General features: G+C 41.8%; 1 protein-coding gene across 1 annotated transcript in view; it reads left to right on the forward strand.

Annotated features, from left to right (window-relative positions):
• The first annotated feature begins 16,294 nt into the window (after nt 1-16,294).
• Nucleotides 16,295-20,413, forward strand: part of Snx3 (sorting nexin 3) — a 44,962-nt gene continuing 40,843 nt past the window's right edge. Inside the window, exon 1 of the mRNA XM_013022446.1 lies at nt 16,295-16,532. Within this exon, the coding sequence (XP_012877900.1) occupies nt 16,371-16,532 (162 nt within the window). The 5' untranslated portion in view covers nt 16,295-16,370. The remainder of the gene's footprint in view (nt 16,533-20,413) is intronic.

The following is a 20,413-nucleotide window of genomic DNA, read 5'->3' on the forward strand; positions in this document are numbered from 1 at the left end:
TCTTCTTCTTCTTCTTCTTCTTTTTTTGCCAATCCTGGGCCTTGAACTCTGGACCTGGGCACTGTCCCTAAGCTTCTTTTGCTCAAGGCTAGCACTCTACAAATTGAGCTATAGTACCACTTCTGGCTTTTTCTGTGATTAATTGGGAGTTAAAGAGTCTCCTGGAGCTGGGAATCAGTGACTCATGCCTATAATCCTAGCTACTTAGGAGGCTGAGATCTGAGAATCATGTTTCAAAGCCAGCCAAGGCAGGAAAGTCCATGAGACTCTTATCTCTAAACAATTAGCCTTGAGCTGAAGAGTTCAGGGACTGCACCCAAATCCAGAGTTCAAGCCCACAACAGACCAAAAGAAAGAAAGAAGAACAACCCTCACTGAAGTAAGGAGGCCAGGTCTGGCTGGTGACATCTTGGCCACATGGTGGATGGTAGGGTCTGGCATCTTGTCTTCATGCTGGGGGAAGGACCCCCCACCATCACCTGCCTCCCAGGCAATGGGCATGCCCAGGGACAAGCACTTGGATGATTGGTTACTGAATCTTTCAGTCTAGTAGTGCCTGGGACTAGGAATTTCCTGAGGATCTGCCCCCTGCGCAGACCTATTTAGGCCCAGACCAGCCTAGCTGGCAGGACTCCATGCCACGTGTCTCTGTGATCACATCCTGTGTCCTGTCTCCTCTCCAGTCATCATGGTGTCCCAATTCAGCTCTCCATTGGAGCTGAATTGGCTTGTTGGTATTGTTTTTGTTATTTCTTTTCTCTTTAGCATGTTTCCTAGCTGTGTTATGTGTATTTGCTTGCTGCAGGCCTTTGTAACAACTGGTGACCTGCAGCCTGTTAACTGTATAATAAAGACTCCAATAGTCTATATTTTAAAATGTGGCTTCTGGGATGATTTACCTTACAACATCATGGGGGGCATGCATGAAGCCCTCCCTGGGTTCGATTCCTCAGTACTGTATAAACAGAAAAGGCTGGAAGTGGTGCTGTGGCTCAAGTGGTAGAGTGCTAGCCTTGTGCAAAAGAAGTGCAGGGCAGGCCCTGAGTTCAAGCCCCAGGACTAGCTAAAAAAAAAAGTCTCGTGGACTTTCCTACCTGCTCTGGCTCTGAACTGCAGATCCTCAGATCTCAACCTCCTGAGTACCTAGTATTACAAGCATGAGCTACAGCCAACTGCCATTGTCCTTGAGCTTTTGTACTCAAGGCTAGTGCAATACCACTTGAGCCCCAGCCCTGCTTCCAGTTTTTTGGTGGTTAACAGACTTTCCTTCCCTGGCTGGCTTTGACCTGTGATCCTTAGATCTCAGCCTCTGGAGTTGCTTGGATCAGAGCTCAGCTAAGCTTTTATTGGTTGAAGTTTTTGCCCAGGAAAATTTGGAATCACAATCTTCCCAATCTGTACCTCTTAAGTAACTTAGATTACAGGCATAAACCACTGCACCTGGCCCATTCTTTTTAAAAGAGCAGCAATCCCAAAACAATTCTACATCGAAATTTGTAATCTGGGAGCCATTTTCAGCTAAGTTCTCTTCCTCATTCTTCACATCCAGCCTTTCACCAAATATGATTGACTGTATTTTTTTAAACAAAACATTTTTATTATTATAAATGTGATGTACAGAGGGGTTACAGGTGAAGAGTATATTTCTTTTTTGGACAGTGTCATCCTGTATTATTTTAAAATGCTTTGAATCCAGCCACTACCATCTAGATTTGGTTATCACCTAACTGTACTTCTGTCTTTCCTCTTCATACCACCGTATTAGATATATCTTTCCAGAGATGTGACCTACATGACCACTTCCCTTTACAGTTTCTAAATTTGAGATATTTTCCCTATTGATTACAAAATAGAGTATAATTTTTTATTTTATTCATTTACTTATTTGCCAATCCTGGGGCTTGAACTCAGGCCTGGGCACTGTCTCTGAGCTTCTTTGCTCAAGGCTAGCACTCTACCACTTGAGCTACAGCACCACTTCTGGCTTTTTCTGCTTATGCGGTATGGAGGAATGGAACCCAGGGCTTCATGCATGCTAGATAAGCACTCTACAACTAAGCCATATTCTCAGCCCAACTTCCAACTTTTTTTTTTTTGAGATATTTTTTGTTTTTGTTTTTTCGGTCGTGGGCCTGAACTCTGGGCCTGGGCACTGTCCCTCAGCTCTTCAGCTCAAGGCTAGCGCTCTACTACTTGAGCCGCAGTGCCACTTCCAGCTTTTTCTGCTTATGTGGTGCTGAGGAATCGAACCCAGGGCCTCATGCATGCAAGGACAAGCACTGTACCACTGAGCCACCTTCCCAGCCCCGCAACTTCCAACTTTTTAAGGGTAGATTATTAGAGATAAGTGTCTTACAGACTTTCCTGCCAACGCTGGCTTTGAACTGTGATCCTCTGATCTCAGCTTTCTGAGTGGCTAGGATTACAGGAGCCCAGTTTATAATTTCTTTATAAGACTTTTAGAAAATCAAGCTCTGTCTCCAATCTATCTCATCTTCTTTCAACCAAATGATTTAGACTAAAATATGTCTTGAGATATTTACAAAGTATCTATTTGTTTTTATGAACCTCTGTACATATTATTACATCCACTGACTGATATCCATTGCCTTTACTTCTCATGCATGTGTTCTCATAATTTTTTTGATTTTTATTGTAATCATTTTAATGAAAATTGTAAAAACTACTAATTATTTTGAAGTTTATCAAGGACTTTAGAAAAGCAGCATACAGTGGAGATAAGTATGAAAGGGAAACATCTATTTTACACAAAGGAGTAGGGAGTAAAGACCTAAAATGGTAGTTCTTGTCTTAGGTCTTTATATTTTCTGATCTAAGAGACTAACAGTATCCTATTATTTAGCAGTGCTTAATCATTTTGGTACATTTCCAAGCATTGAGACAATGAGTTTAGGGAGAGTCTATATCCTAACCATGAAGATTTGCATTTACCAGAAATGTAATTTTTGGTCATGTAAATCTAAGTCTAAAGAGAGTCTATCACGGAGTAGTTATTTGTATTTAATATTCTGTGCTGGGGTAATCTAATGAAAACAGAAAACAAATTCTTTTTTTCCTTTTCTATGCCCACCTATTCCAGGGACCTAGAGTTGTCCTGTCTCATGAAACTATGTGGACTCATTTGTTTATAGTACTTGCTCCGGATGACTAACTCAGAATGGCAGGGACTTGGCCTAGACTTCAAAGGAACCATCTTGTTATTGTTTTGTTTTTCAAGTAGGCATCTTGGAGAGATCATTTTGATATGATTTGAATCAAAGTAAGTTTTATTTACCCTACTTCACTGATAATGAAGTTCTCAAGTAAGGTTTTTTTTGATGATCAAACCTGAATGCTTTTTTAGTTATTACATCCTATCTAATTTAAGGAATGTTCATTCCAAAGCTTAGCTTTTTCTATCAAAACCAGGACTGGAGAAAACTAAGGGACCAGATGAAGGAAGCAAGTGTCAGGAGACCTCTATTGTCTATCCACACCAATCACAAGAGCCCAATTTTCCCAGCATGTATCTCACTTAGCCCAAGCAATTCTCATCAACTTCAAAGGGAGAGACATGCGACCACAGATCCGAGTTTGCAGTATCCAGGGCATACTCAGCAGGAATACATTCTATAAATTATTATATCAAATCAACCCAGCTTCATTTGGAACCTTTAGTTCTGGAAAATAATCAACTGTCCCTTTACAATGTCAAATCCACTAGACTTTATTTAACACATCAATCCTGTTGATTACCTAGGAGAAGCCATAGTTTATAGATGGATATGCAAAAGATGTAATGTTGCTGTATGCTATACTATTGTGTACTTTTTTAGTATGAGATCACCAAAATTTATTTTAGAGGTAATTATATGCATAGAAAACTTGAAACGGGATATAATTTCACCTTTGATCTCCAACATTTTTTAAATATATAGTTCTGTTTACATGTACAGTTTTCCAGCTTTAATTTGATACTTTACTGCCATGCAAATTATCTTTTAATGTAATTACTTTTATGTAATAATTATGATCTTGAAAGTCTGCAAAATGATTAAAGGGCATTTTATAAGAAATAGATTACTGGATTTCAATTATGCAATTTCTGCTTGCAGTTTTAGTGTTATGCCTAATTTATTATGATCATTATTACTATAACTATTATTAAATATTAATGAAATGGCATGTCTAGATGTAGACCTTTATAAATATCTAAGACTTTAGATCTAAAATGTTTTTAATTACAGATTTTAAAAGTTGACACAAGTACATTCTTATTATTTTTTAAAGCATTTATTAGTTTTGACTCACTCTAGTATATCATACACATTAGCACCTGTGCCCATTTAGCAAAGAATTTCAGTACAAATCACTCTGGATTGAATAGACATCTCTAAGAAGCATTACAATTGTTGCAATATTTTTAGAAACTGAAACAAGGAAATAAACAACTTCAGTAAAAGTGATTTAAATAACAAATAACGTATCTTTATAAACAGCTTATCTCCTTGAGAACAAAGAATAAACAAGGAGACAAGACTTTTTTTTCTTCCACTATTAAAGCAGATCACAATATGAATGGGTGAAATGTCATGAATAATTGGAGAAAATCACAGAGTAATCTTCTACAAAAACATCTGATTTATTTAAATTGTCACTGTTTGTCTTATTAGAACCTTTATTTAACCTTGTTATCCACAATGCAGTATTCAAGATAGTTTTTCAAAAATTTACTTTGAAACTAACCATATTTTGAAATTGTTGGCTTTCTTAAATTCAAGCTATGGTAATATAAATCTCTTATGGTAACTGTTTTATTTGAGACCTAATTAGCTGATATTGCATTCAAAAGAAATGTCTATGAGAACTAGTTTGAATCTAAAGCAACAGTAAATAAATGTAGGTGTTCAAACATCCTACCAGATTTAAACTAAGGTTTCTGGTCAAGAGTATTACTAGGCATTCCACTAGTAGACTCATTTGTTTACAACATTCCGTTGCTATCCTCAGCTCAGGAACCTAACCCAATATCACCAAAATCATTTGTTCTCAGGTCTAGCATTCAAGGCCTTATGACTTTCCAAACATTTTATTTCTAGATAAGCTAGAAATTTCCACATAGAACTGGATATCTCAGAGCTCATTGTGTATCTAGCACTGTTCCAAATGCCTTCCAAATAATAATTTTTTTCAATACTTACAACCACCCTATAAGTAGGTACTCTTAGTGTTCCCATTTTACATGTGAAGAATGGAGACATAACAAGAGAAATAACTTGTCTACAGTTACATAATTTTGCTTATCTCTGCTACCAAACCCAGATTAAATAGAATTGATTTGCTTATAATATTGTCTTCATCTCAGACAGGCATATAAAATATAAATTTCTAGCTGGGCTCTGGTGGCTCATGCCTGTAATCCTAGCTACTCAGGAGGCTGAGATCTGAGGATCAAGGTTCAAAGTCAGCCCACGAAAGAAAGTCCTTGAGACTCTTATCCCAATTAACCACCAGAAAACCAGAAGTGGCACTGTGGCTCAAGTGGTAGAGCTCTCCCCTTGAGCTGAAGAGCTCAGGGACAGCACCCAGACCAAAGAATAAGTAAATAAATAAATGTCTAGCCAAAAGATACTTATACAAAAAAAGCAACAGTAACATCCAAATCATGCTAGCATTGTGCATAATAAACTGGAAATCATTAGAGACAGTGAGGTAATATGGAGTTCTCTGTCATTCAGCATTATTCAAGCTAAGATGTGGCAGTTCAGTAAAGGGTAGATGATACAGGAGAACAAAACAAAACAAAGACCGAAAAGCTCTCAAAGTCATAGGCTCAAGTAATATGAAAATTAACAGTACTTGTAGTAGAAAAGATGGAACTATTGGGAATCACTTAAGACTAGTTTTAGACAAGTTTGATTTAGTTAGTACAATAACAAATAGAATAGCAAATGGTAACCAGTGATGATAGCATATGCCTGAAATTTGAGTAGTAGGGAAATTAAAGCTGGAGTATCTCAAGTTTGAGGCCAAACTGTGCAACTTAACAAATTCTAGGCTGGCATAGTAGGTTGCATAGTAAGACATTGTCCAATTCCGTTCCCCTGAAAGGAATAACAAATGGCTGCCAAGGAGAGCACATGGTGTGAGGGGTGATGAGTGACCAGTGTTATAATCATATGTGCATACTGTTTTGAGATAAGTTTAGATTTTGCAGTATTGGACAGATTAATGGACCACAACTTGGTGCAATAATACTGGTCATGTTTTCTACCAAACTCAATCTATAGGTTACATATCCTTGTACAAGGATATGTTCCCAGATGAAAAGTTAAAAGAACTTCCTCTGCAAATACAACTAAGAATCAATATGTTCCTTGAGCTAAGGCCTAGTAAGGACAATATTATCACAAATTAAAGATCTTAACCAGATTTCTTTTTTATTCTACAATCAGACAGCAATTATTCTATAAAGAAGAATTAATGTTCTACTGAGCTTAAAAGAGGTTGGTTTTATTGACAGAAAAGTACTGAAAACAAAAACAAAAAACAATTCCAGGTAATCCTAGCTAGTGAGGGTAAGATCCTTAGGATGCTGTTCAAGGCTTGCTGAACAGAAAAGTTCACTAGACTCCATCTACAAAATAACTAGTAACAGGCAGGACTAGAGGTGTAACTCAAGTGGTAGAGAGCCAACTAAGCAAGCAAGCTGAGCAAGTCTGAGCCTCTGAGTTTAAATCCCAGTACAAAATGTACATTGCTCATTCAAAGTTCCTTTTCTTTTAACATTGAGAGAGGGAGACAGAGAAAATAGGAAAATAACTGAAGATTACTTGGAATACGTAGGCAAGGAGAACCTCATTATCAATCAGAACTGTCATGTTTGGGACTTTTGGCTGTAATAACATTTCTTCTAGCTCTCCTTCTCTTCCCTTTCCCTTCCCCCTCCCCCTCTTATTCCCTTTTCCTCTCTCCTCCCCCCTCCCTTTCCCTTTCTCTTTTCTCCTTCTCTTCCCTTTCCTCCCTTCGTTTCTCTTTTTTTTTTTACTTGTCTTTTCTGAGACAATCTGTATAACCCAGTCTAGTCTTGAACCTGAAATTTTCCTTATTTAGCCTTCCAACCCTGTACTACCTGAGATTACATACCCAAATGTAAGGTTCACCAGAAAGGAAACATGGTTCAGGCAGAAAAAGTTTATTGGTTGGGGGGGGAGGGTAAGAGCAAACTATGGGCAGGCAAGAGATGGAGACTTGTGAAGATAGAAGGGAAGGAAGAAGAGAAAAAGAAGGGGGTGGCAAGGGCTTGTATTGAGCCAGATTACATAGGGAAAGGCAGGAGGTGGGCCCAGAGCAGAAGCAGAAGTGATGCCTAGGGAACCTCTCACTGTCAGAGGGAGATGGGACTAGGGTGGTTCAGGAAATGACCTCAGGGGATGAGGAAGTGACCTCAGAGCCTGGAGTCCTTCCCTGATTCCCAGTCAGGTGATAGGTGATTACTGGTTTCTGGCAGGTGTAGAGGAAGAGGGGAGGGGCTGTTTTCCTGGGCAGACAGAACTCTAGCCTTTCTCTTGGTTAGATAGATTAGATAAATGTTCTAATTTTACTTTGCTGAAATAAAAATTTGTAAGAGTGATTCCATTTTTATTTTTAGCCTAGTCTGTAGGGAGTAGGACATGAATTTAGTTTTTTTTTAATCCTTTAATTTTCATTTAACATACTTTCACTACAACATTCAGCTATAGTTTGATTCTGAAATACTGCCCAAAGGTCTGTGTGTTAAAGAGCTGGTTGACAGCCTTTGGCACTAAACTAAAAAGTAATTCCCATTCAATATTTTCATTTAGAGTAACTTAGGTGATGTCTAAAACCATAAATACATCAAACATGGTTTTGTTTCTTGGGCCTTAATCTTTGTCATATTTTCTTTTCATTCCAGTTCTAGATATCTAGAACAGTGTATCATTCTCCAGATGGGTCATGCCCTTCCTTTTCTCTGCACCTCCCTTGTTTATCTCTATCTTTGGTGTGGACCTTGTTCATTCAGGCACACCCAAAATTAGAAGTAATTTTGTCTCTCTACCAATAACTACAGGGCTGGAGGTATGGCTCTGTAAGTGGAATGAGTGCTTAACTTGCACAAGATGACTCAACCTCCAGCTCCAACACCACAAAATACCACACCAACTTTTCATCCCATTAGTGCTTCTTTCTTTTTCCTTCCTTCCTTCCTTCCTTCCTTCCTTCCTTCCTTCATCTTTCCTTCTTCTTTCCTTCCTTCCTTCCTTCGTCTTTCCTTCTACCATTTTTTCCCTTCCACCCTCCCTCCCTCCTGTTCGTTTGTTCTCTCTTCCTTTCCTTCCTTCCCTCCCACCCTCCTTCCATCCTTCCCTCCCTCCTTTCCTTCTTTCCTTGGGCCTGAATTTAGGGCCTTGGCACCATCCCTGAGTATCTTTCACCCAAGGCTAACACTGTACCACATGAGTCACTTTTCCACTTCCTGCTCTTTGGTAGTTTACTGGAGATAAGAGTCTCTTGAACTTTCCTGCCTGGGCTGGCTTCAAACTGTTATCCTTGAAGAGCCAAAGTAACTCCATTTTGAGACTGGCCCCACCATCTTGTGCTAGGCTGCCCTAGGCTAGCATAACTCCGAGAGAAAAAAAGAAAAAAAAATTCTGGGAAAAAAAACTCAGGTTGCCATCAACCCTGCCCACCCTTAAGAAACAGAACAATTGCCCAGGTGTTCCAGGAACAGAATGGGTTTGCAACTATCCAACTGTCAAATGTGGATCAATAGTATAATCTCTGTAAAAATCTACCAATTGTGTTACTGCTTGTGTGGAAATCCTCTAAACTTGTTTGTTCAATAGTATAAAAGTCATGCTGATTTTAGCTTCTGGGCCTCTTCGCATCACCAGTTACCGAGTACATGGAGGACTGAGCTTGAGCTTGCAAATAAACGACTCTTTTGCTGTTTGCCTTGGTCGTGGTCTCTGGTGGTCTTTTGGGGGTCCAAAGTCCATGTATTACATCCTCAGATCTTTGTCTCTGGAGTAAGTTAGGATTACAGGTATGAGCCACTAGTGCTCAGCTATTGCTTATTTCTGAAATCCTTCCCCTACTACTTTTTCTCCAAGACCATGATATGTAGCTCTTATCACATTCTATTGATATACATAGCTTATTCATTTTTATATCCCTGTAACCAGACCAAAAGAGCTTAGAAGCAAAAACTGTTAGGTCTACAATTCCTCCCTTTTGTGCTGCCTCCTCTACTCCCCGATAGAAGAGTATTATATATTTACATGTATACATTTGGCACAGTTTGCTTAATATACATTTATTCCTGGATGACCAAAAGTGTCCAAGAGTTGTTGTTGTTATTTCTTCTCATCAGTCATAGAGCTTGAACTCAAGGCTGAGGTGTTGTCCCTGAGCTCTTTTTGCTCAAGGCTAGCACTCTATCATTTTGAACCACAGCACTACCTTTGGTCTTCTGGTGGTTAATTGGAGGTAAGAATCTCACATACTTGCCTGCCTGGGCTGGCTTTGAATTGTGATCCCCAGATCTCAGCTTCCTAAGGAACAAGGGAAAAGAGGGCAGTGATGGAAATTACTAAAGACAGACTTAAGATTTTCTTTCTTTCTTTCTGTCAGTTGTGGGACCCGAACTCTGGGCCTGGGCGCTGTCCCTCAGCTCTTCAACTCAAGGCCAGCACTCTACCACTTGAGCCACAGCACCACTTCTGGCTTTTTCTGCTTATGTGGTGCTAAGGAATCGAGCCCATTGCCTCATGCATGCCAGGCAAGTACTCTACTGCTGAGCTACCTTCTCAGTCCCAGACTTAAGATTCTTAAGTCTCCTGAATAGCTAGGATTACAGGCTGACCCACTGGCATCAAGCAGGTCCAAGGGTTCTAAGGAAAACATATTTATTCAGCTAAAGAGATGACATGCCACTGGTCCTGGCATGGGACTTCCTTCCATCACACCTCATTAAATCAAATCCCCCTTTTTTTTTTTGTCGGTCATGGGGCTTGAACTCTGGGCCTGAGCGCTGTCCCTCAGCTCTTCAGCTCAAGGCGAGCACTCTATCACTTGAGCTACAGCGCCACTTCCTGTTTTCTGGTGGTTTATTGGAGATAGGAGTCTCACGGTCTCTCCTGCCCGGGCTGGCTTTGAACCGCGATCCTCAGATCTCAGCCTCCTGAGTAGCTAGGATTACAGGCATGAGCCACCAGCGCCCGGCCCCCTTTTTTTTTTTTGGAAACAAGGTCCAAGAAGACCTTGGCCTTTCAAGAACTCAGAATGCTGGTAGGTATTGCTCCCTCCCCCACAAAGGTTGTTATAAAATCTCTGAGGTAATTTCTGGGAGCTGCCTTGGAAAGAATAGAAATCCTTACTCTTTCTTTGGTGGTTGATCTTTCCTTCTTAAAGCTTTCCTTCTGGGAAGGGAGCTTCAGAGGAAATGCCTCTTAGTGATCTGGGAGATGAGGAAGGTCTGGGTACTTCAAAGTAAATACTATGGAATTCCAAGTATTGTTTTTACAGCCTTGACACTATTGACAAACACTATCTCCTTGAACAAACTTTAGTTAGGCCTTTTTTCCCCCTGGTCCCAAGGACTGAATTCAGGATCTTGCCCTTACTAAGCAAGCACTCTACTAGCTGAATCATATTTCTGGTCCTTGAGAGCTGGACTGGAGGTTCTAAAGGAGACCAAAGCTTCTTATATACTCCTTGAATAAAGAGTGGTCCTTCTCTATCCCCTTCCTTTTTAAAACCCAGATTATGGAGGACAGCACCTGGAGCAGTCAACCACATTAGCCAAATCAACCTGAGGCTCCATAGAATGACAGACCTTGCAGCAGATCACTTCACATTCCAGAACTTTCTTTCCTACTTGTCTTTTACTGTTGGATGTGTAGGAGGTATTGACTGTCACTAATTTATTTTCCAACAGGTAATTTATAGTTTCAATATCTCCCCCCCCCTCAAAATTAAGACCAATAAAACCATCAAAGTTTAGAGTTGGATCACTTGACCCTTTACTAGGTCAGTATTTTTATTGAATCTAGAGTTGACTTAACATAGTCAAACCTCAGCCCAGCCTAATCTTTGTGGTTTTAGCCTTTTTCTCCCCCTTCTTCAGAATGTTGGCCTTGCCTGTCCACCAAAGCAACTCTGCTTTTAATCATAGTACCTCTTCCTTGGGCATACAAGAAATCCATCCTTTCATATACGGAGTCACTTTGTTAGGCTGAGGCTAGCCACACTTTTTAAAGCAACTTCTTTTAGTTTTAGGTACAATAATCACCATCTTTGTGGTAAACCTGTGTGCACACTGAAAATAAGAGATGGTTTGGATAATATTTGCTTGGCATCATTAAGAAAAGGATTAATCTATGAGTCTTTTTTTAATTTTTTGTGAACATACTGTACAGAGGGGTTACAATTACATGGGCAAGATAATGAGTACATTTCTTATCAAGCACTGCAGCCTCCTCCTTTGTTTACCCTTCACATCCCTTCCCAGCCTCCCCCCCCCCACCATCCTATGAGTCTTTATCTTGGTTTTCCATATCCATTTTTGTTGAAGTCAGTCAGCAAGAATTTTCCTAAGTTATTTTGGAAATTCCTTGTCCTTGATAGCTGATCAATTTCTTCACCCATGCTGTCTAACTCTTTGGCTTGCCTTTAGAAAGAATCTTAAGTCTTTTCTTAGTAATTTTCATCACTGCCCCCTTTTCCTTTGTTCCGTAGATATAAATTCCCATTTGTGTATTGAGTTTGAACCCATTCTCTCTGCAAAATATATGACCTCTATTGCAATTTTCTTGAATAAAAGTCTTACCATTTTAATAATTCAGAAGCTATAAAAATAAATTCAAACACACAAATTACAAAGTGATAAAAATAATCGTTAGCAAAGTTAAACTTAAATGGAGGGAATTGCCATTTATATAAGACTTACCTTTTTAATTTTTTTCCAGACCTGGACCTTGCTTGCAGAGCCTAGGCACTGTCCCTGAGCTTCTTTTGCTCTCTATCACTTGAGCCACAGCACCACTTCTGGCTTTTTCTGTGTGACCCAGGGCTTCATGCATGCTAGGCAGGCACTCTACCACTAAGCCACATTCCCAGCCAAGACTTACCTTTTTATATTTAGTAAACTTTTCTTGTTAAGCAAAATAAATAATTTAACAGGAGAAAATGATTTGAAAAAAAATGGCACAGAAAGAAGAAATACGAATTATATACAAACACATAAAAAGATGTAGAGTTGCACTGAAAATAAGGAAAATTCAAACAGGACATTATCGTATTAGTAAAGATTCCAAATTTTCTAACGAAGTGTGGTAAAGCTGTAGACACACTGGTACTTGTATACATTGCTGTACAGCGTAAATCAATAAAACCTGCACAGACAAAATTTTGCAGTGTTTCACAAAATTATAAACACATTGTCAGACCCAGTAATTCAATTTATAAGAATTTATCCTAAGTAGGTTCTGGTATCTCATGCCCGTAATCCTAGCTACTCAGGAGGCTGAGGTTTGAGCATCATGGTTCAAAGCCAGCCTGGACAGACTCTTATTTCCAATTAACCACCAAAAAATATTGGAAGTGGGGCTGTGGCTCAAGTAGTAGAGCTGTAACGTTCAGAAAAGCAGCTCAGGAACAGCACCCAGGCTCTGATTCAAGTCCCAGGACCACACACACACACACACACATACACACACACATACACACAGAAACACAATTTATCCTATTAATATGTAATGACTGGCATACTCAAGGTTATTCACTGTAGTGTTGTAATAGTAAAAGACTGAAATCACAACATATATTTGTCAGGGAACAAATTAACTATGGTGCATTTTATCAATGAATGAATGATTTTGCCAGTCCTGGGGCTTGAACTTAGGGCCTGAGCACTGTTCTTGATCTTTTTTTGCTCAAAGCTTAAAAGGAAAATGTAACGAAGGCAGAAAAAAAATTTTTTTGTCAGTCATGGGGCTTGAACTCTGGAAAAAATTTTTAAAAATAAAATAAAAGGGGCCTCCAAGGAGCCAGATGGTGCCATTTTCTCACTTTCCTCATGAGAACTTGGCCTTGTTAGCTCTGCTCGCAATACATCTTTTTTTCGTCTGGTCATGGGGCCTGAACTCTGGGCCTGGGCGCTGTCCCTCAGCTCTTCAGCTCAAGGCTAGCGCTCTACCACTTGAGCCACAGCGCCACTTCTGGCTTTTTTCTTTTTTCTTATGTGGTGCTGAGGAATCGAACCAAGAGCCTCATGCATACAAGGCAAGCACTCTACCACTGAGCCACCTTCCCAGCCCAATAATACATCTTTTCTTGTACTTGACTTATGTCTATGTGGTCTTTTGGGTTACTTTCTGCCTAGGTTACATTTTCCTTTCAAAGCTAACCTCTACCCCTTGAGCCACAGCTTTTTAATTGGAGGTAAGAGTCTCATGGACTTTCTTGGCTGGGCTGGCTTTAAACTACAATCCTCAGATCTCAGCCTCCTAGAAGATAGGATTCCATGTATCAGCAACCAGCACTTGACTCATTTTGTTTTGTCTGGTTGGTTGATTGGTTTTTAGAGCGGTTCCTGTTTGAAAGCTGCATGGCCTGGAAATTGCCCTGTATCCCTGGCTGGCCTCAAACTCATGTTACTCCTGCCTTAGCTTCCTAAATACTGGGATTACAGGTGTACACAATCATAGTGTCCTACACTATTTACAGCTAATGCTGTATATCCTAGAATGTTTATGGAAGGATACAAAGAAAAGGCACTAGAAGATGGCTGAATATTAGAAGCAGATTTTTCAATGAATATCCTTAATTTTTCTTTCTTCTCTTTTCATTCTTTCTTTTCTTCCTTCATTTCTTTCTTTTCCTTTTGTTTTGATAGTCCTGGGGTTTGAACTCAGGAATTCATGCTTGATAGGCAAGTGTTCTTCAGCTTGAGCCACACTCCCATCTCTTGTTACTTCAGTTTTTTTTTTTTTTTTTGTCGGTCGTGGGGCTTGAACTCTGGGCCTGGGCGCTGTCCCTCAGCTCTTCAGCTCAAGGCGAGCGCTCTACCACTTGAGCTACAGCGCCACTTCCGGTTTTTCTGGTGGTTTATTGGAGATAGGAGTCTCACGGTCTCTCCTGCCCGGGCTGGCTTTGAACCGCGATCCTCAGATCTCAGCCTCCTGAGTAGCTAGGATTACAGGCGTGAGCCACCAGCGCCCGGCTTTGTTACTTCAGTTTGTAAATGAGTCCTCATACTTTTTCTAGGGCTGGCCTAAGACTGAGATGCTTCTTACCTCAGGTGTGAACCACCACAGAGCTTGCTTGTTGAGATAAAATCTTTTTTATTTTTTGTCTGATTGTCATGGAAAACTTCTCCCTTCCTCTCTGTCTCTGTCTCTTTCTCTCTTTCTGTGCTGGCCCTGGACAGCTATTTGTTTTTTTTTATTTTTTGTGCTGCCCCTGGAGCTATTTTGTTTTTGTTAAGGACTATGGCTCTACCTCTTTTTTTTTTGGCTCTACCTCTTAAGCCAGGATTTTTTGGTGGTAAGTTGGAGGTAAGTGTCTCATAGACTTTCAAATTGTGACCTTCAGGCTGAGTAACTAGAATTACAGGCATGAACCACCAGCATCCATCTAGCTGTGATATTCTTTGGGATTATAGATACCGTAACTCTTGGCCCCATTTTGACTTTAGAATCATGTAAACATTTAGTTTAAATTGGCAAACTTGGCTGGGCATGAGTACTGTGTAGCTCCAGTATGGAGGAGCTGAAGCAGGAATAAAATAAGTTCAATGTATCCTGATTAGAGGACTCATCCTTTCTATTACAAAGTAACTCTTTTTTGTTTTTTTTTCTGTTCTCAGGCTTGTCCCTGAGGTCAGGAACAGTGCCCAGGCCCTGAGTTCAAGTCCCAGGACTAGCAAAAAACTGAAAGAAAAAGAAAGAAAGAAAGAAAGGAAGAAAGAGAAAGAGAGAGAGAGAGAGAAAGAAGTTAGAACTGAAGGAGTGGCTCAAGTGGTAGGTAGAGAGCCAGCTTGAGCAAAAAAGCCAAGCGGGGGTGGGGGGTGGGAGGGGAAGCTGTTGATATTGATCTGTAAACTTTCAGTTTAAGGGACAGATCAAATTATAATTAAATAGGCTTAATAAAACTTAACATAATAAAAATGCAGAAATCATGTGAGACCATAACATCAAGGAAAATAACTATTCAGAGAAACGTTCAACGTTTGCAGTTAATTGTACTCTTTGAGATTATCTAGGATATAGTTTAGTTATTCCTCATTTCTTCCTTGCGGGGTTTTTTTTTTTTTTAAACAAACGTCCAGCTAATTTGCTCACACTGAATTGGAATTTGACATTATCCTGACTCAGCCTCCAAGGATCTAGATGTATAGGCACGTTCTCCCTCGCCTCCCCTTCTTCCCCCTCCTCAGTCCCTCGCCAGTTCCTCTAAGTTGCATTTCAAGTGCTGTGTTGGCACATTTACTACTTAAGAAAAATTGCTCACAACTTTGAGGGAAAAAACAGACAGGTCACGCAGACATACGGTTCTCAAAGCAGCTTACAGGCTCATTCTCAGCGCATAGATGTGCCTGGAGAAACGATTGAACCTAGTTGATGCTCCAGCCAGGGTTTGAACCTCCCACTTCCCTTTCACCATGTAAGTGTGTCTGACGAAACTAAGCCTGTGCCAAAGATCATCACTTAAGACTTTTTACGAAAAGCTACTTTCTATACTAAAGGCATTTCCAGTGGTTCACCGTAGGACTGTGGAGAGATGAGATGGTTTATAGTAGACGCCGAACGTCTCCATCTGAGGAGAGCCCAGGCTTTTGCACTTCAAGTCCGCAGGCCCCACCCACCACACCCCTCCGGCCAGAAGGCCGTTTCCGGGACTCCTCAGACGCAGTCACAGAGAGACAGGAAGCCCCGCCCCCGGACGTCGGGCGCTTCTGCGCCTCGGCCGTCGCCCGACGGCGGCGCGCTGCGGTGTATTGTGGGTGCTGTAGTCCTATGGGAACCCGTTCATGACCATAAGTCCCGTGACACCGCTTCTCCTCAGCCCGGACCCCGCAGCGCCCCTTCCCAGCCTCCGCAGGGCCTCCCCAGCCCGGGCGTGGCGTTCCGGCGAGTCAGCGGTTTCTGCTCAGGACAGCGAGGCGGAAGCCCCGAAGAGCGTGTGGGGCGGAGCTTCGCTCGCTGACTGAACGTCCGTCCTACGTGCTCGTTCGCCTCTCGACCGCTGCGCGCGAACCCCGTGTCCCCGCGGTGGGCGGCAGCGGCGGCGTCCGTGGAACTTGCTGGGGGCAGAGAGCCCGCGGCGGCGGCGGCGGCTGCAGCGAAATGGCGGAGACGGTGGCAGACACCAGGCGGCTGATCACCAAACCACAGAACCTGAATGACGCCTACGGGCCGCCCAGCAACTTCCTCGAGATCGACGTGAGCAACCCGCAGACTGTGGGGGTCGGCCGGGGCCGCTTCACCACCTACGAGATCAGGGTCAAGGTGAGACGCCCATTCCCGCTCCGGAGGGACCCCTCGCGCCGCCTCCCTTCCCCCCGGACCTACCCTGGCGCGGGTCCCCTCTGGTGGCCAAAGCCACCCAGGCCAGGACCCCCTGCGGGGGGCCTGAGCTAGAGGCCCCTCCGTGTAGGGTTTGTCTGGGGACAGCCGAGGGAGTCCCGTGCTGGCATTGGGGAAGGTACTCGAAGAAGAGGGGCGTGTGTTGTGCGCCTCTGGCCCTTCCAGCAGCTCCTCAGGGGATGACATTTCAGTTGGGAAGGTGTAGATCTTTCTAGAACACAGCCCTTCACTGGACAGGGAGTTGGGTGTGACTGACTTGAGAAGAGAACGGGTTTGCACAGAGTTGAAACCTTCCCAATTTTCTTTTCCTGGAGACTTCTCAGAGGTGGCCAAGCCAAGCCGATTGTTCCAGGCCTTTCTCAACCTACCAAACTATCGTAGGTTGTGCAGAACTTGATAAGAGTTCACAGAAGCCTAACACGTTTTTTTTTTTGAGAGGGTTGAGCCGTGTGTGACCTAGAATTAGAAATAGTTGACCTTAGCATTCTTGGCCGTCATCCTGCTGAAGGCGGCCTAGGTGTGGGGAACGTCTCGAAGCTCCTGTTTCAGAACTACAACGATTTGAAGAAAAGCCTATTCACTTAGTTAGAGATCTTGCTCTTCTAATTTCGAGATTTGCACTTTACTGAATGAAGGAATCAGCTGAAGTAGAAACATACACTTACATTTTCATAACTAGTATTTGTTGGCAATAAGTAATTTAGATCGTTTGAAAGATGCTAATTGAAAATAGCGCCTCATTTTCACTCTGTAGTGCAGGATTAAAGACCTTGCCCTTGTATAGATGTATGTTTAAAAATTAATTACATTATCTGGGCGCTGGTGGCTCACATCTGTAATCCTGAGATTACAGGCTGAGATCTAGAGTCATGGATCGAAGTCAGCCTAGGAAAGGAAAATCACTTATTTCCATTTAACCACCAAAAAGCCAGAAGTGGAGCTGTGGCTTGAGTGTTAAGATGCTAGCTTTGAACAAGAACTCTCAGAGACAGTTCTCAGGCCCTAAGTTCAAGCCTCGGGGCTGGCACACATACAAAAAAAAATTACAAGATGATTTTGGCATTAAGAGTAACAAAAATTTGCATAAGAAATTACTGTTGGGCTGGGACGGTGGCTCAGTGGTAGAGCGCTTGCCTTACATGCCTGAGGTCCTGGGTTCAATTCCTCAGCACCACATAAGCAAAAAGAAGAAAGCCGGAAGTGGCACTGTGGCTCAAGTGGTAGAGCGCTAGCCTTGAGTTGAAGAGCTGAGGGACAGCGCCCAGGCCCAGAGTTCAGGCCCCACAAACGGACCCAAAAAGAAAAAAAAAAAAGTTACTGTTTAACATTTAAGTAGGACATGTTCTTTTGTGTGTGTATCACAAGGCACAGAATGTCACATCTTAACTTTTTAGTTTTGGTAGCACTGGGATTTGAACTTGGGCCTCTTGGTTGCTGAGCTGGTGTTCTATTACTGAACAACAAATATCTCCTGACCTGCATGTGTGTGTGCCTGTGTGCGTGCACGTACGCTTGTAGTGGGGCTTGAAATCAAGGCCTGACCACTGTCCCTTAGCTTTTCACTCAAAGCTGGTGCTCTACCACTTCAGCCATACCTTTACTTACAGCTATTGGTTAATTGGAAATGAGTTGCATATACTTATGCTAGGATAGGCTTTAGGATCCTCAGATCTCAGCCTCCTGACTAGCTAGGATTACAGGTGGGAGCCACCAGAGCTTGGCTATAAACCATTTTTAAATATATGGTTTATTAGTTAAACATTGTAAAACTCACACACTTTTAAAAAATAGTCTTGTATAGTGCTGCTGGAAAAGAAAGTTAATCATCAAACTTTAAGATAGGAAATGTAATAGTTTAATGTTACAAGCCACCCTTGCCTCCCTCGGGAATGTGTTAAACCTTATTCATAAGCTTGTCATCTTTTAGATAAACTGCAAAATTCAGACATCAGTACACCTAAAGAAGTACATTCTCAGGGCTAGGAAGGTGGCTCAGTGGTAGAGCGCTTGCCTTGCATGCATGAGGCCCTGGGTTCGATTCCTCAGCACCACATAAGCAGAAAAAAAGCCAGAAGTGGCGCTGTGGCTCAAGTGGTAGAGCGCTAGCCTTGAGCTGAAGAGCTGGGGGACAGCGCCCAGGCCCAGAGTTCAGGCCCACAATCGGACTCCCCCCCCTCAAAAAAAGAAGGACGTTCTCACATAGGCCTAGTCAAAAAGTTAAGGGCTAGTTATGTTTTAGCTTTTGGAATGATTTTGAATTGTTTTTAATATCTGGTAGATGGTTCACTAAAAGAATTTCCTCTTGCCCTTATTCACCAGCACATTTTCCTTTTTTGTCTTGGACCCACATAAAACTTGGTATTCCTGTTTCTAAAAATTCATAGCTAGTACTTCCTTTCACACAATTGAATTGGAATCTCCTGCCTACACTTCCTCCCCTTATAACTTTGTGCCTACTTCCTGAATTCACTATTAGATGTATTCTAGTGTGATAACTTAAAAATACATACCTGATACCTTATTACCAAATAGTTGGTAGTACATTAGAATATAAGTTTAGATGTGGTCATTTGCATGATACAGAAAATAATCCTTTTTAAAAGTGATTAGTGAATTAGGAAATAAAAAAATTAAACAAAAAAACCTCTGGTTTTTATTTTTATTTTGTTTTATTTTTTGCCAGTCCCTGAGCTTCTTTTGCTGAAGACTAGTATTCTACCACTTGAGCCACAGCACCACTTCCATTTTTTTCTATTTATGTGGTCCTGAGGAATCAAACCCAGGACTTCATGCATGTTAGGCAAGCCAAGCACTCTACCACTAAGCCACATTCCCAGCCCTAGATTTTACATTATTAACCAGTTTGTTGTATGTTAATGATTATAGTCATAAATGCAGGAATCCAGTAATAAAGCATTATTGAGTTTTTAATTCTTATAAAATGCTGTTGGAGATTCTCTGTACGTTAACTTAAAACTCAAGACATCCTAGTATCTTGATTACATGCCTATCTAGGATTGGATGCCTGTAATCTTAGCTACCTAGGAGACTGAGATATGAGGATCTGGGTTTGAAGCCAGCCCAGGCAGGAAAATCCATGAGATTATTTCCAGTTAACCACCAAAAAGCTGGAAGTGGAGCTGTGATTCAATTGTTAAAAGAGTGCCAGCTTGAAGCAAAAAAGCTAAGAGAAAATGCCAGGCCCTGAGTTTACATCCCCAGTTCAAGCACAAAAACTATGACAACAACAAAAATTCCTAAACTCAGGATACTGTATAATAAGACATTAGGTCTTATTGAAGTAGCATGTTTTCTTTACTTTCTTTTTTGTCGGTCATGGTGCTTGAACTCTGGGCTTGGGCGCTAACCCTCAGCTCTTCAGCTCAAGGCCAAGGCTCTACCACTTGAGCTACAACGCCACGTCTGGTTTTCTAGTGGTTTATTGGAGATAAGAGTCTCACAGGCTTTCCTGCCTGGGCTGGTTTTGAATTGTGATCCTCAGATCTCAGCCTCCTGAGTAGCTAAGATTACAGGCATGAGCCACCAGTGCCCAGTGAGTAGCATGTTTTCTTTTCTTATTTTTGGGGGGGGGTCAGGTCGTGGGGCCTGAACTCTGGGCCTGGGTGCTGTCCCTCAGCTCTTCCCCTCAAGGCTAGGGCTCTACCACTTGAGCCACAGCGCCACTTCCGGCTTTTTTTTTCTGCTTATGTGGTGCTGAGGAATCGAACCCAGGGCCTCATGCATGCAAGGGACGCACTCTACCACTGAGCCACCTTCCCAGCTCAGTCGCATGTTTTCCAAGA

This window comes from Dipodomys ordii, unplaced genomic scaffold, assembly GCF_000151885.1.
Source record: "Dipodomys ordii isolate 6190 unplaced genomic scaffold, Dord_2.0 Scaffold62, whole genome shotgun sequence".
In the NCBI taxonomy this organism is placed as follows: domain Eukaryota; kingdom Metazoa; phylum Chordata; class Mammalia; order Rodentia; family Heteromyidae; genus Dipodomys; species Dipodomys ordii.